This window comes from Rhinolophus sinicus, chromosome 2 (genome assembly GCF_057876585.1).
Source record: "Rhinolophus sinicus isolate RSI-liver-muscle chromosome 2, RSI-T2T, whole genome shotgun sequence".
NCBI lineage: Eukaryota > Metazoa > Chordata > Mammalia > Chiroptera > Rhinolophidae > Rhinolophus > Rhinolophus sinicus.
The window spans coordinates 31,874,251-31,891,736 of NC_142502.1; the positions used below are offsets into that span (position 1 = coordinate 31,874,251).

General features: G+C 33.4%; 1 protein-coding gene across 14 annotated transcripts in view; it reads left to right on the forward strand.

Annotated features, from left to right (window-relative positions):
• The window catches only part of PTPRK (protein tyrosine phosphatase receptor type K), a 504,015-nt gene that overhangs the window by 420,277 nt on the left and 66,252 nt on the right, over window positions 1–17,486 (forward strand). For all 14 annotated transcript variants that reach the window (XM_019729449.3, XM_019729452.3, XM_074333559.2 and 11 more), the window contains exon 13: window positions 1,197–1,233. In XM_019729449.3, coding sequence (XP_019585008.1) covers window positions 1,197–1,233 — 37 coding nt within the window. The remainder of the gene's footprint in view (window positions 1–1,196; window positions 1,234–17,486) is intronic.

Sequence of the window (17,486 nt, forward strand, 5' to 3'; positions counted from 1 at the left end):
CTTTGTTATGAATTTTGTCTTCTAATTGTTAATATATCTACATGTGGTATAATCAAAGCACAAAGTAGCAATAATATATTTCACAGTTATCCTGGCAAAGAGTTTTAAAAGTGACATGGCTCCTACCAGCAGAGGCTGGTAATCCTGATAGAGTTAACAACAATTGCTTTTAGGAAATCAAAATCCCTTTGGGCCTTTGTGGGAGAGTGAAATAATCTCTTGTAGCTTAGTATGGAGGCTTCAGGTCACAATTAAGTAATAGAAGTGCATGCTTTCATTTTTAATTACTCATTCCTCCTCAGTGCTTTATTTCATTTAATTTAGAAATAATAAATGCTTAAGAGAAAAGTATAAACTCTTGGTTTATCGATATGTAGAACTACTCAAGATGGAGTTATAAATACATCTTAAAAACAAATAGCCTGTTTGTTTTGTTCACTAGCTTTAACATCCTTTCCAACCTCTTGTATATTCAAAGATATAAACTGAATGAGTTAAGTCCTGAAGTGAGGGCCTACAAATGCATTCCACCTAAAAAAAAAAAAAGACACAAAAGATTTTAAAAAAGAATCTGAAGTAATTTGTATCTTTTTCTATTTCTATTTCCTTGAACCCCTCTGTCTAGCAAGAGAAGAAGAAAAAAATCACACCAAAAACGATTTAACCCCTAAGTGCTAAATTAAAAAGAAAAAAAGAACAGATAAATTATATTGCAACCGTGATGTAATTTTTTTATGGTCTTTCTAACTACTGCCATTTAGCTCTTTAGTCATGCTAGACTCCAAGTGAGTGTATGTAATACCCAGCTTGGTCTGAGTGTACAGCTATGAGGTGAAAATGAACTTTATATTTGGATCTGATTCGTATTAGCTTTGCAAATACATTTTTCTTTCTGATTGTTTAAAAAGTACAATAAATGCAAATAGAATGCCATACTTCTTGTTTTAGATGATAGCCTGTTTCATTACAATATGAAACAGAATCTAAATCTTTAGAAAAATACTGAAAATTTTTTTAAATTCTTATTTTAGATTAAAAAAACCTCAGGATACATATAAAAACATTAAAACTTTCCTTAATACTGCAATTTTATTATTTATAAGCATATTTTATACCCCCATTGAGCTTCATAATATAGTTTATGAAATAGGAAACATTACGTATACACTGACTATTTTCTTTCATTTTTACTTCAGGAAACTAAAACCCAGTGTGTACGAATTGCTACAAAAGGTAAGAGGTTTGCTTTTTTTTTTTTTTCAAATTCCATTTACCCGCTTGCTAAAATGAAACAGCTTTGTTCCCTGCTTCAGGGCTAATTACACGCGTCACTTCTATTACAGAGTATTTGTAATAGGGCACAGTTAAACTGGCAGCCAAGTCCTCTGACTCACTTGGGTGTCTTTAACACGTAATGGGGTGCTACTTTCGATCCTACAGTACTTGACCGGAGGAATCTTGTTATGAGAATAGGAAGGATTTAGAAAACCTTAGAAGGCCTATTTCTGCCATTGAGTATGAGGGGTTGAAATGTCTTGTGCCATTGATCAACCAACATATTGGGAAAAGCTCAATTATATCAGCTCAAAATAACAAGTTGCTTGTCTAAAAACCTCTATTACTTCCTATGGTAGACAACCAAAGATGAATAGAATCAAGCTAGTCCGTAGGTAAGAGCATAGGTGTGGAGATTGGTGCATATCATCCTCAGTAGTGTGGTTTCATTGAAGATGCTTTACTTTAAAAAAAAAAGTATGTGTGTGTGTGTATATGTATATATGTATATATATATATATATATATATATATATATATATATATATATAATTATTGTTATTATTATTATTATTTAATCCAACTGATGCCATTAAATTATTAGATCTATGATCGCTAATGGCCAGGGCAATTCTTTCTTATATTTCATATTATAGCTTTGTTGTCTAGTTTCTTTAGGAGAAAACATTTTCATCTTTGAATGAGAATTTAGAGCTCAGAGTGGGAGAGTCTCCAGCATCCACTATGTTTATAACCCTTTATTTAAGACATTAATTGTTTCAACAAGGAAGAGAGAGCTACTTGGTATATTCTAACGAGAAATAAGAGAAAAGCTGTCTGCATGCAGACTATATGAATATAGTCATGGGATGTAAAGTACAGCATAGGGAATATAGTCAATGGTATTGTAATAGCTATGTAAGATGTCGCGGTAGGGGGGTGTTTATCATTTTGTGAGGTGTGTAAATGTCTAACTACCCTGTTTCCCCGTAAATAAGACCTAGCCAGACCATCAGCTCTAATGTGTCTTTTGGAGCAAAAGTTAATATAAGACCCAGTCTATATATATGATATGATATGATATGATATGATATGATATGATATGATATGATATGATATGATATGATATGATATGATATGATATGATACCGGGTCTTCTATTAATTTTTGCTTCAAAAAACTCATTATACCTGATGGTCCGGCTAGGTCTTATTTTCGGTATTACGTTGCTTTGTACACCTGAAACTAATTAGAGAGAGAGAGAGAGAGAGAGAGAGAGAGAGCAAGCGAGGGAGGGAGGGAGGGAGGGAAGAAGGAAGGAAGGAAGGAAGGAAGGAAGGAAGGAAGGAAGGAAGGAAGGAAGGGAGGGAGGGAGGGAGGGAGGGAGGGAGGAAAGAAGGGAAAAGGGGGCAACACTGGAAAGTCACTTGTACAGTGAAGTGGGAGCACTGTGAAAGCTGCATGCTTTATAGACTATTTGATATTGGTTTGCTATCCATCATTTTACATATAATTTATAACAGTCCTCTAAATTGGTACACACAATTATTTATAAATAAGTAGCTAAAAGCCTTGTGTTGTGTGCCATAGTGTCATAACTAATGTATACTGTGATAACTTTATTTTCTTCTTGAAAAAATTATTTCAATGATAAAATTTACTCCAAGGATTTTCATAACTACTTTACTGAAAAATCATGCTTCATCCATATTAAACTAACGAGATGAATTTCAATTGATATTTTATTTATCTTGTTCAATAATATTTAGCATATTATGTCATTTAAAATTTTATAAATATATAGGCATAAATATTTATGAAACCATGTACTCATTTATATAAAATTATTCTTAACATAAAGTGGGCATTCATAAGAAATCAAGATATTGAATAACTCCCTAGAATAAGAGTAAAAAACAAAATCAATAGTATGAGAAGTTGAAAGTATTACAATCTGTTTATATAAGTAGCTTACATATTGAAACTTTTTGGTTGTGTCCAATTTCCCCCTTATATAAATTTCTGGATTTTTTGGAAGAAAACTATTTACTTCAAATTTAATTTTAAAGGAGATTTCTATGTTGTTCAAATCTGTTCATTAAAAAAAATCTGGCATCCATTGATAAAAGCTATAGAATTTGATAGAACAGAAAAATGTTTAATGTATGCAAATTTATTTGAACATAACATTTAAAATGAAGGGGAGGCTTTTTTAAGTGAATGAAATATGTCTATATTCTATATTATGACAAACACATAAGTTCCCATCATAAATGGATTTTATTCCAATACTCCAATTGTAAATAGTTTACTTCAGCAGACTCTTGCCTGTCTTCCCATTAGCCATTCTTTAACTTCTTCCAGTTTCATTTGGATATCAGTATTTTCATCATTCGTATATCAAGTATTTATTTAATGTCTATTATATACCAGACAATGTTCTGGTAGAACATTGAATAGAGGATAGAACAGTGAATGCATTGAACAAAACCCTTGTTTCTATGGAACTTAAATTCCACTAGAGTGAATCATACCAGACACAAATAAATATGTGGTAGTCTGATGGTGATAAATTATTTGGAGAGAAATAAAATAGTAAGGGCGGATGGGGAATGCCTGGGCATGTGACTAAGGCTTTACTGTTTTATTTATAGTTATCGGAGAAGTACTCACTGGTAAGGTAAAGGAAATGAGGGAGTAACCCATGTGGTGAGGAACATTCAAGGCAGAGGGAATCCATGCAAAGGCCTTGAGGAGAATGTATCCTTAAATGCTCAGAGAAGGTAGGCTCAGACCCAGGGAATGAATCTGACTGATCTTAGTTAGCCATTCTCAAACTCCAGCTTGAGTCAGAATCACCGGAGGGCTCGTTACAACACGTTGTTGGACCTCAATCCCAGAGTTTCTAAATCAGTAGGACTAGGGAGGGGTCCAACCACGTGCATTTCTAACAAGTTTATGGCTGTAACTGCTGCTGCTGCTCTGGTGACCACACTTTGAGAACCACCGATCTAGACAACTCCCATGCACCAGCGTCAATGCCTGGTGTAGGGAAGTGCATGCAATGCAGTTTTGGTCAGGGAGATCTAAGGATATCTCTTCTGTCACGTCTTCTAAGAAATTTGTTTGTTCCTAATTTATAAAAAAATAGATGGCAAGGACAATCCCCAACCCATCCTTCTTATCTTGGGCATTGTTTTGTAAGAATGACATTTAGAGGTTGAGAGTCAAATGGGCTATAACGAGGAGAAAGTCACAGGAAATAAAGAGCCAACTTGGAGCTGAAAAAACTCTGAGCTGAGCTACCCATCACTGGGACTCCTTAACTGCAAATATTTGTGATTGATAAAATAAATGTCCTTCCTTATTATGAAAACCACTACTAGTGGGTAATGTGTTACCTACAGATGACATCTGAATTAATGATAGATTCCCCCACCGTAGGAATAAAAATTAAAAAATGGTAATGGTTTGGTTCCAATATGAGGTGTAAAGGACCAGTTATTTCCATGAATGATTGCAAGAAAGCACTTAAAATCCATATAACCTAAGTGTCACCAATCACATTTTTGAAATAGGGAACTTGTTAGGTGTCAGTTTAGAATACCAAGAACATATTTGCTGCATTGGCATAGGAACTCTGGTGGAATTTATCCGCACTGGGCTCCAAGAGACCTGGAAAGGAGGAAGCTAGATAGTTACCCTAGAAGTCATGGAACAAAGGAAATTCCAAACCCTAAGGCATGCATATCTGCATTCACCCATTTATTTAATATAAGTTTTTTATTGTTTTAATAAACCCAAAGTTGATATGTGATTGTGAAAGATGTCTGTAACACTGGAGAATTATTTTATAGGGAATGGCCTAATCAGATCATTATTAATTCAGAATATCACATTAAACAATGATATAGGTCCTCCCCAACCCCTGTATCTTGACTTCAGTGCTAACAGGCATTTTAAACATGTATTCCAATATTAAGAAAAGCGAACTTGTCACAGACAAGTAGGTGTGCATGGAATATTGTATCTAGACTATATGATAAAACATACAAACACTGGTAATGTTTTATTTATTTTCTTTCTTCTTTCTTCCCTTCTTTGCTGTCTATTCCCTAAATACTGGATAATGAGTAGGGTTTTTTAGTTTGTTTTTGTTTGTTTTGTGTTAGTTTGTTTAGCATTTTCTGTTAATCTTACTTTTGTCTCATGTTGCTTTTGTCAAATCTTTCATTGGTGCCTTTTTACTCTGAGTGTCAGATAGCTAAAAGTGTCTATTTAGGTGATCAGATGTTCAAAAATAACAAACGGGAAGAGAAAAAGAACACTTAGTCCATCAAGAAGTTACAGTAAAACCATGGAAGCTCCATTTGGTTGTACCATGTGTGTAGAAGCTATTTGAATTCATTCCCACCGTATTTACCACAGATGAACTTGAACTTCAGTACAACTCAAGAATTTCGGCTCTTAAATTGCACTCTTGTTCTTTATTCCTTAGGGAGCTTACAATTGCAGTGGAGGTTGGTTTGAAAGTAGGGTTGAGGTCTCAAGTAAAAAACATATTTAAATGGATTTCACAGTCTAAAATCCCAATCTTAGTTTCCTAAATTGTGCTAAGATTCTTTATGTTTTGCCAGCTACATATTGAAGGAAATAGTAAGGCATCAGAAAGAAATTTTCAGATTTCTTTTTTATACAATTTTTTTAAGTTGATGGAAATTAGGGTCACCTGTGACAGTTTAGTCTGGCCATTAGAAATTCTGGACAGAAGTGTGGCTTTTCTTGGTCCCTAGGATGAAATCAGCTTTGAGGAAGCTGCCATCCCTTCTGAAAAATTGTAATCAATGAGTAAACTTGACTGTTTTTTCCTCTAAATGCTGAAGTGCTCTTGCTGGTGCTCGCACTCCTTTCCGTTGCAAGGGAACTAGTGTTCCTCATTCTTTCTGCCTGTGGATCTGTGTCCTACTTATAAAAAATGTATCGAATTTGGGGTTTCATTTTTCTTGAACGGAGGAAAATGAAAGCATACCTACATGAAACCAAGCCGAGAAACAAGTACAATTTTAATAACGCTTAAATCAGTGGTTCATGTCTTAGAACTAGCCTCTCTTAAGCACCAGTATTTCATGTTTCTCTGTCAAAGGCCTTCATCACTAATTTTTTTTTTTTTTTTTAATATGGAGAAAGTTATTTCTCTATTATACTATGTTATACTGAAAATTTAACAACTGGTCAATTCTTTACATTAGTATTCTACTAATGTAAAACAGGTTTGCAAAACTAAAATATTCCTTTGCTTTTGAAAAACTAGAATAGAATAAAAACATAACATTTCTACAGTGGATTCAAAGGCTAATGACTGTATAAATTATTTATTATTCAGAAATTTCTTAGGATCAAGAGCTGTCTGAATGGACTATAAGGTTTATAAGGGTAAGGGTGACAATGTGTTTATCTTTGTTTTCCGCGACTGATGTTTAATATAAATGCAGTCAACCTCTTTAGAATGGAAAAATGAATGGAAGATTGTTATCGCTGTCCGGAATTATTCTTCTTTTCAATGGCCTGAGTAGAGAGTAGTTGTGTGTTATTTGTCACCAAGTCAGCTGACTCCTGGTGACCCTGTGAATGAGTGATGTCCAGAATGTCCTGTCCTCACGGGTCCTGTTGAGAGAGTATTTACATTACTATAAGTAGAGGGAGCAAATGACACATAGGAGCCCTTGACACTGAGAAGCTAATGGTCCAATTCATGACACGTACAAAGACCTGAGAAAAATTAAAGGCTAGAAAAAAATACAATAAAAAATTTGTGTGTAATGTAATTGTGTGTACCATACAAGTATTCTACTAATGTAATAGGGAGTTTTCAAAAATGGCAAACCTACTGATTGGAAATTTCTGGCAAGTGATGAATTCCAAACTCTGTTGTAGGAAGTCAATTGAAATTTATTTACTTATTGTTATCTTTATTTTATTTTTATTTTTTAGCAATGATGCTACAATGTATTACAATGATACCATTAGTTTATTTGCAGACACTTTGAGGGTTGAGCATTTACTTCTGTAATAATTTATTTTTTAAATTTAAAACAATGGTTACATCCACAAACCTGTTATAAACAGAATATTCAATATCTTCCCTTAAGTTTTCCATTGTTTCTTTATTTCTGAAAATATATAAAAATAAAATTTCTCCTTCCACCTCTGTTTTTAAGTATATCGAGAAATTGCAAAGTGAGCTCCTAAATTGATAGTGTCATTTGAGATTGTATGTATTGATAATGTTCAGCCAAAAGAATATTCAAATAAATATGTTCCTAAATACTGCAGCTACCACTCATAATCCTTGATTTTCAAATCTACCACTGAACAGCTCTTACGTTTTCATGGATTGACTTTATAAGTAATTGAAATTATATTGGTAATAAGTAAATTTGAACTTATAAACTTATATTAATAAAATATTTATATTTTATTTAGTATTTCTTTTATAAAATGATTTTATGCTAAAAGTTTAGTACCTTTGCGTTTTATGGATGAGAAAGCTGATATTCATTGATGATGTGATTTTTCCAAAGTAGTAGAGACTGTTGAAAGTATAGAACCAGAAATAAGTTCCCTATACTTTTTTTAATATACCGCACTTATTCTACACTGCCTGTCTGGAATCACCAATTTATACACTAATATATGTTCAATCCCCATCATCATGTCAACAGAGATAATACGATTACCAGAAGTCCACATAGTAATCATTTCTCTAATGTGATTAAAGACCAATCCTAAGATTTTTATTTGGTGGTTAGTGTATCACATAATGATAGCATCAAACTGAGGATGCCAATTACGTATCAGGGAGAATTTTATAACTTAGAGTTAATTCAGATAATATCAAATAATATCAAGTCTAAATCATTGCCTTTATTTCTAGGAATAATGCCTTCAGAGATGAATGAGAATGAATAACTCCACTACTTATATGACATTTCATAGACATTTAGGAGCAAGGGTCAGAAATAACATTATCTTACAGAGCAAAGATGGCAGAACTCGTGGTGATAGGATTCTCTCTCCCCAAAATCGCTTTTTTACACTGTCGATCAAAACTGAGCCTTGTTAACATTTCTAGGGAATCATATTATATTAAATACGTAATGAAACAGAGCTCTGTTGTAGGTGAATAATCTCCCCTTCCCTCAAGATGACCATATTCTAATCCTTAGACTCTGTAAATATGTTACTTTGCATGGCAGAAGAGACATGGCAGATCTGCTAAAGATCTTGAGATGGGACCATTATCCTGAATTATACAGGTGGGCTCAGTATAATCATAGCAGGCCTTATAAGTGGCAAGTGGGAGTCAGAGAACAGATGGGAGGACAGAGCAAAGATTGGAGTGATGATGTGCTTTGCAGAAAGACACGGGGGCTGTGAGCCAAGGAATGCAGGTGGTCCCAGGAAGCTTGGAAGGACAAAGAAATGATTTTCCCCCTTGAGCCTCCAGAAAGAACACAAGCCTGCAAACATCTTAATTGTAGTCACAAAAGATTCAGTTAGGACTTCTGACCTCTAGAACTGCAAGATAATAAATTTACGTTGTTTTAATCCACTAATATGTGCTAATTTGTTATAGTATAAAAATTAACGAATAGAGATTTTGGCACCTGGAAGTAGGGTCCTGCTGTAACCAATACCTAAAAATATGGAAGGGCCTGTGGAATTGGACAGTGGGCAGAGGCTTCAAAGAATTATTAGAAGCATAATACAAAAAGCCTAAATTGCCTTTAACGGACTATTAGTAGAAATATGAATGTTAAAGTCTCTACTAGCAAGGGCTCAGAAGAAAATGAGGAACAGGTTATTGGAAACTGAAGGAAAGGGATTTTTGTTACGTGGCAGAAAATTAGCTGAGTTGTGTCCCACAGTTATGGGGGAAGCAAAATGTAAATGATGAACTTGGATATGTGGGTGAGGAGGTTTCTAAGCAGTGTTTCTAAGCAGGTGCAGCTTTTCCAAACTCATACACACCCACAAGTACATATGTAGATACATACATACTCACATGGGTATATATGTATGCTGTTTGTTGATACTAATATTATTATTGTCTTTATATACTGGCAGTGAGATTTCCCTGTTTTAATCCTTTGATTTTGAAGAAAGTAAATGCTAAATTACAGAAAACTTAAAAGTACTTTTGTTGTTCGCAGTTAAAAACAGGTTTTTAGACTGAATCGTCACATCAAAAGATTACTTTTGTTTTATTTCAATATTACAGTATTATGTGCTCTGCCTCTCTTTTTTCTATATTTATCTTATTGTAGGGATAAAAGATTAAAATCCAGTTTGGCCTCAGTGAAACACATTTGCAGAGTGTTATAGAACATTGGTTTATGATTATTACTCCATAATAGACCAAGTATTCTTTATTCCCTATCCATCTAGTGCCTGAAATTATGCATTCTATTCAGTTTTTAATGAAATGTGGATTACTTTAAAGATTATCTCTCTGATTTAATAACTGGCATTAGAGTAGAAAGTTAATTGGATCTTTCTTGAATGAGCTGTGACCACTACTGATAGAAGGAAAGATAATAAATGACATATTTTTTTATTTGTTTTGCCTTTAAAACTTTTAGATTAGTATTTTTTATGATCAGGTTTCTCAAGTAAATTATGAATTCCCTTTTATATTTATAAAAATGTTGGGAAAATTCCAGTTTATTTTAAAATAAAAATTTCTGGGATTTTGTGAAAATGAGATATAAAAAAATGCCACATAACTGAGCACATGTATAGTTTAGTGTGTTTTTATTTTAAAGACAAAAGGTGAATGCTATCACCCAAACATCTAAATAGTTCTAGATTTGTCACATCCTATTCTTGACATGGATCACAACCTAGCTTCAAAATTTCGAATCTTGTACACTTCTTACAGTTTTTTACTCTTTCAAGAGCTCCTGCAGAATTTACTGGTAAAGAAATTACTATTTCCACTTCATTGTTTAAGGCAATGCAGAAATTCATGTTTGTAAATATGATAGTGGAGGTGATAAAGTGATTCTTGTGGTATCTTATATACCCCTTATATGTCCCTGGTAGTAGCAGAAAGAAGTTCACAGTTTGCTATCACTGATCCTTAAATAAATATACAAATTGTACTTTTAAAACAATGCTACTCTTCCTTAGAGATGTTTGTGTGTACAGGTGTGTCTTCCATATTGTAAATTCAGTAAGACAATGTTTTAATTGCTGGCTGCTGCTGTATTTACAAATAACACCTAATTTTGTGTCTGGTCTTCTTAAAATCCCACCCTTGACTTTGAGGAAACCAATCCTTAGTCTGTTTGCTGCTGTTATTTCCCAGATGAAAATCCAACTGGGCTATGCTTTAGAGGTAGGGTTCCACTGTACTATTATAGTGAGACTTTCCTCTGCTCACCCTGATAACCTTCATCTCAGGTCTGACTCCTTTATAAAGTTTGCTTTGTTTTGGCCAGTTACTGTTTTTCGGGCAAGTTCCGCTACTAAGAGTGATAGCTGAAGTGAATGTGATTCATTGTTGGTGGTCTAACAGTACGCTGAAGACTAGAGCAAATAATAAAATTTTTGTAGAGAGACAAGGTAAAAAGAAAATTAGTGGTCCAAAAGCATATAGCTAAGATATTACCTCCTATAATCTGGGCTTTTCTCAAGGTTTTCCTACTACATCATGTCTCAGTGTTGTTGGTGTCTGGTTTTTAAAAAACATAAATTTCACATCATCAGGGTGAACACCAGTCATCTCTTGAATTCATCTTTGTGCATTGCTTAATTCCCTACATCTAACTATTCCACCAGCAGCTAAACATCAGAAGTCTGCTATTCCTTTCAGAATGTGTTTATTGTCTGCTTGCTTACTCTTTGCCAAATACTCAGCTAGACACTGAGCTCCAAGGAAGCCAGTTGTAGAATGGAGGGTATGACACCTGTATGTAGTTACCATGCAGAGCAGATTTGGGGTAAAAATAGTCAGTGTCCACATCTGTCTTGAATTACAAGATATCGTCCTCTGCATGGCGATTCCGCAACTCTGCCAAGATTTGTTCTCGAAAGTAGAATATGCTTTTCTTTTCATTCTAGTACGATAGTTAAAGTCTTAGTTATGTATTTGCTATAGTTTAGGATTTGCTAATAACCTCCACTAAACAAATATACTCGTGTCTGAAAACTATGTAGGCTTTTTGGATCAGATTATATAAAACAAATCACTGATCTAATGTGTTGAAATACAAAATTTTATATATTTACCCAACATGATGAGGATTTCTTTCCAGAGTTATTTTGCAATTGTGGAAGCATATCTATAGTTCTATAGACAGAAAAATACACAGATTTTTAAAAAATTGTTCTCATCCTAAAATAGTGGCCTGAAGCTTACATTTTTTTAACTTAAAATGTCTTGGACGTATTTTCAAGTTAGAAAATACAGATATCTCATTGTGTGAATGTATGTTTAATTCTTCTATTTATGGGCACTTAGATTGGTCATATGTCTTGCAATTAATGTAATAATAGAATAAACATCCTTGGCTAAGATCTTTATATTGTGTGTTATAGAATAGTTCCTAAAAGCAGTATTTCTAAGTCATATGATATGGATGTATTTTAAAAGAATTACAGCCAAATTACACTCAAAAACAGTTGTACAAATTTACATTTCAAATAGTATATTAGAATGCTTGTTTCTCCATACTCTTATCACTACTAATTGATACCAGTCTTTTAAGATTTTGCTTATCTAATGGGCAAAAATGGCTAACACCTATGTTTTACTCTTAAATGATTTACATAATGATACCACTGATTTTGTTTTAAAACTGTCTATAAAGAACAAAGAGATGATCACATGAACATGTTCAATTTATGTGGTACATTTTGTGTCAAGTTGATGAAAAAAAATTAACAAACACTCAAGCTCTTTCATCGAAGGCTACCTCTTAGGGAAAGCTTAAAAATACTTTAGTTTGCTTTGAAATACAGTGGTACCTCGGTTTTCAAACGTAGTCCACGAGCTCTGAAACATTCGAAAACAGCCGACAGCTAGGCCTCAGTATCTTGCACTCAGGGGAAGCTGTGTGACATATTCCACTTCTGAGTCGTGTTCGAAAACCAAAACATTTATTCCGGTTTACGGCATTCATAAACCTAAATGTTCGTCAACAGAGATGTTCGAAAACCGAGGTACTACTGTATCTTTAAGAACATAGTGGTTGTATCACATTTTCTGAGCTGCAATCAGTTCTAAATCGTTTTGGTTTATGATATACTTTTGTGAATCACCAACAGCCTCTGGTTTCAAAATTCTTCAGACATTCTCACATTGAACAGCGCAGCATTCCTAGAAGTTGTGAAAACTGTGCCTTTTATTCTTTAAAAACAAAATGTGTCAAAAATTAATCATAGTAGAAGAAAGCATGAGTAGCCACAGGAGTAAATTGGAATTCATTAGATAAGCCAGTTGGCAGAGGCGAATGTGGAGAGTTTTTAAACTCACTGCTAAGAAAACCTTTAAAAGAAAAAAAAAAAATCAGTTTAAAGAAGCCATTTGAAAAATTCACACAATGCTTTGCAGAATGGCAAAATGAATCATAGGAGCATACTTGTACATAAAGTACACTAGTATTTCAAATCTCTCCTGAAAAAAAAAAAGTTACATCTCTTCTAAGATATATAACCAAGTTGAAAAAAGTTAGAAAAATATGCACATCAACAGTTAAATTCAGTTTGACTTCTGTTTACCAGATGTTTTCATAGATATCTTTTTCAGTGTTCAGTATAATGCTGTCTGTGAAACATTGCTGTGAAATGTCTAAACTATATATCCTGTTTATTGATAAAGAACATACGGTTTTGGGAATCAGTGTTAAAACCACATGGAAATTTTGTGAAGCAAAATTTCAGTTTTTCTCTCAGTATAATAATTGTTTTACAAGCCATAAAAAAGAAAGTCAAATTTCCCTATGACATATACAGCCATCTAAAGTAAAATGTAGCAGAGAAAAATAGAAGATATTTCATGTTTCTAAACTATGGCTTACTTCTTTTCTAGTTTCAGAGGAATTCAGTTTTAGAATTGACCAAATAACCAGTGATGTGCTCATCTCCCTAATCTATTATGATATTTATTTACCAAAATATTGCTAAAATGATTTTTGCTGTTACCTTAAACTTGACTGACTTCTCTCCATTTTTCTTTTTCTAAATAAAGACTTCTTTGAAATAAATATGTAGTAAAATCGTAATTATGCTAGACTTACTAAAATTTAGTGTCATAGGAGTAATAAAATCTAAACTTTACTTGTTAAATATCATTTTAAGATACACGTTCTTAAACCTTGATAGGCCAATGTTCCAGGAGGCTCTGAGATCTCTGGAGCCTCAATTGAGTAACTCTCTCAGAGGACTGATTTGCCCCACATTTGCATCGTGCTTTTATTTGGATACATTCATTCACAAGAACAGATGCTCACATGCAGGGTAATGGAAAATTACCTAAATTAACTTTTCTGCAGGAAGTAAAGGCACCTCAGGATAGGAGACTCCAGTTTCAAATGTCCCCTGAGATGTAAAGTAATTCAGTCTTTATCTGGGATGACTTAGTATGTGATGTCTCTTGTTTCTCCCAAAGAGGATGTATCAGTGATAGAGACCTAGGTGTAGTGATCAAATATACATGACTACTTACTACACGGAGGCAGAAAAATCTGATTAGTCCAAAATAAAAAGGTGGGTTGGCGGTGGCACTGAACAAGACTCACTTGCAATTCAACTAAAAGAGTGAGTTAGGAAGGAGTCTTAAAGAAATCAGGTCTGTTACTTTCTTTTTTTTTTTAACACTATTTATTTTTCAATTGTCATTGACATACAATATAATACTAGTATCACGTGTACACTATAATGATTAGACATTTATATACCTTATGAAGTGATCACCCCAATTAGTCTAGTACCCACCCATCTAACATCATACACATTTATTACAGTATTATTGACTATATTCCCTATGCTGTACTTTCCATTCCTATGATGGTTTTTATAATTAGTAATTTGTATATCTCAATCCTTTCCCCTTTTTCACCCATCTCTCCAAACCCTCTCCCATTGGCAACCATCAAAATGTTCTGTGTCTATGGTCATTTACTTAAAAAAAAAAAAAAAATCAGGATAATTGGTAGTCCTTATCCAGGATCCTTTATAATTGTCGAGATTATATATATATATATATATATATATATATATATATATATATATATATATATATATCGTGTTTCCCTGAAAAAATAAGACCTAGCCAGACCATCAGCTCTAATGCGTCTTTTGGAGCAAAAATTAATATAAAACCCAGTATTATATTATATTATACCCAGTATTATATTATATTATATTAAAAATATATATATATATATATAACCATTTTGTTAATTCTTTATTTCCCATATTTATTTCAATATCTTATTTTGATAAGTACTTGTCATACTGGGTATTAAGTACAGTCCTAGGGGTTACAAAGATGAATACGCTGTGTTTGCTGACCTTTAGGCACTCACATCCTAGTTACCATTCTACATTTTCTATTTCTTGTCATTTTCCATTGATAAAGGTTCTTCTCTCTTTTGTTTATGGCTAATTACTATCACTTCTTAAATCTTTTGGTAATCATTTTTTACTTATAAATTTAGTGTTCTCTATGTAATTATGTTGTTAGCAGCCATCATATAATTTGGTTATCCTTAAGATTAGGTATTTGTCTCCTAAGAGCTCCCAGATGTAGCTGCTCCCAGGAACATGATGTAGCAACCACAGAATATAGGTCTGTTGAAACTCAGTGGTTTTGTGGAGCTCATTCCCCCACAGCCCTTGGTTTCCTGTGCCTCTCTTTGCCCATATACTGAGTCATGTTTATGGAACAGAAGTTCCCCAACCCTACTAGTCCCCAAACATAACAACTATTTTGTAAGACCTCCATTCTAATGAAACAAAGTTTATTCATTGTATCAACAAACATAATTTTTAAAGCAATTAATAAAGTTCCTAACCTTAATGTCAAAAAGAGCTAAAGAAATATTTCAAATAAAATGTATGTCATTACTTAAATGATTGGACATAACCACACTAGAAGACAAAAATACTACTCCGCTGTTTCCTGCCATATAGTGCATCAAAGAATGCAACAACTATTCATACAGAGTGCCCTGCCTCTCCCCTCACCCCTAAATATTATAGTCTTCACTCTAGTTATTGGGAAACCAAAATGTTTCTACATATTTTCTAGATGCCTCCAGAATTCTAGTCCCCAAAATAGAACCCAGACATGTCACACTTGGGCATAATATATTTTAGTGTGTATATTTTCAAGTGGCAGAACATAAAGTGAAAATATAAATTCCTTATATTGTATCATGCCATCTTGCCATAATGTGTCCAGATGATATTGGCAGAAACCAATCACTGAAGTATTTCTTTGGTAAAGTTTCATAACAAAAAATTAATAGGTAATGTCCTTTGGGAGGACAGCATTTTAAGCAGCAGAATATGACAACTCTGAATTTTCTTTAACCAACACAAACAACATTAAATAAGTAGTTTCAAAATCTTCATGTCTATCTCACTTATATATTTCTCTTTCCCAAAATATCTTTCTCACATTACTATGAAACACAATATTGCTTCAGATATTGCTCCGTCAACAAAATTTTCACTGTATACCACTTTGATTTAAACATGTTATTTAAAGAAGACACAAGTATTTGTTAAGGGAATTAAATATTTGGTATAACTCCAGTTCATGTCTCAGTCATCAAGTTTTGCTCATTTACTTCTGATTTCCTAGTCTTTTTTCTTCCAGTTAAAAACAAAACAAAAATAGCATGTAACACAACTACTACATTCTCCAAAGAGGAATTGTCGAATATAAAACTTCAACAGTTTTAAATGTTGAAGCTGTTAACATTTAAAGATGTTAAAACATTTTTGATGGCCTATTTTTAAATCTGTGTGGACTACAGGTTTCACAAAACTCAAAATTCTTGTTTGTGTTCGTTTGTATCCGTCTCTTCACCAAACTCATTTACTTTACAATACTCTGGGTATTTAATAATTTCATACTGACTACATGAGTGAATGAATGTGAGACTGAATACAACTTGTTGGTTAAACACGCAAATGTAAGATTTTAACAAGCAAATACATTTCTTCGATGAAGATTTTAAAGATTCCTTTCTTTACCAAAGGAAGAAAGATTATACTAAACACTTTGAGGGTTGAAATGCTACCGATCAAAAATCGATCATCATATTAAGTCCATGTGATAGTTTTTATATCATATTCTTGGATTGTTTCTGAAAACACTAAGAGGAAGTTGTACCTGTCTTTCTCCATAATGAAGCACATTTAGACTTTAATTGCTTTAGCTGTGCATATTTTTCTTTCAGTTGATTTTTTTTTTTTTAAGATGCACTATCCTTTGAATAAAAAATAGTATGGATGACATAATTTTAAAGATTTTTAGTTTCCCTGCCTATACAGCTATTGACCAGGGAGGGCAGGGCGTATCTTGTATTGGAGGACTGGTCTGTCTACATTGAAGGAGCTGGTCCTAAGTTAAGGGAGTATTTCTTTTTATATGAAGATGTGTGGTACCAGAGGGGTTCACATCCTCATTGGCATTCATAGGAGCCTAATCAGAACCGATATTGTATACAAAATTATTCCTGACTTGTGAAAGTGACCTTAACAATGATCAATTTTATCTTATACTACAAAATCTTTCATTTTATATAAAACCACCATTTCATGTCACTTCTAAATCTGTGTGTCAGTAAAATAAAACAAAAATTTATCCTAATGCAATCACAGCAGACTTGTGCTGTTCCAAAATCCTCAGAAATCTGGCAAGATGAAAATTGTGAAGATAGCTAGGGTCTCATGAAGGTTCAACATAGTCCTAAACTCGTTGGAAAGAGATTTGTCAGCTGGGGTTTTATGCTCTAAATCTGACTTCAAGAATTGCTACTTTCTACCACAATTTATCCAGTATACCTTAGTATCTTCAGATATTCCCCCACAAAATCCACTTTTAAATTAAAAGAATAGCTCTGGCATCTGTGCCAGGCCCCAAGTGCTACCCTTATATACTAAAATCAGTAGTGCTTTTCTAAGATACTCCTC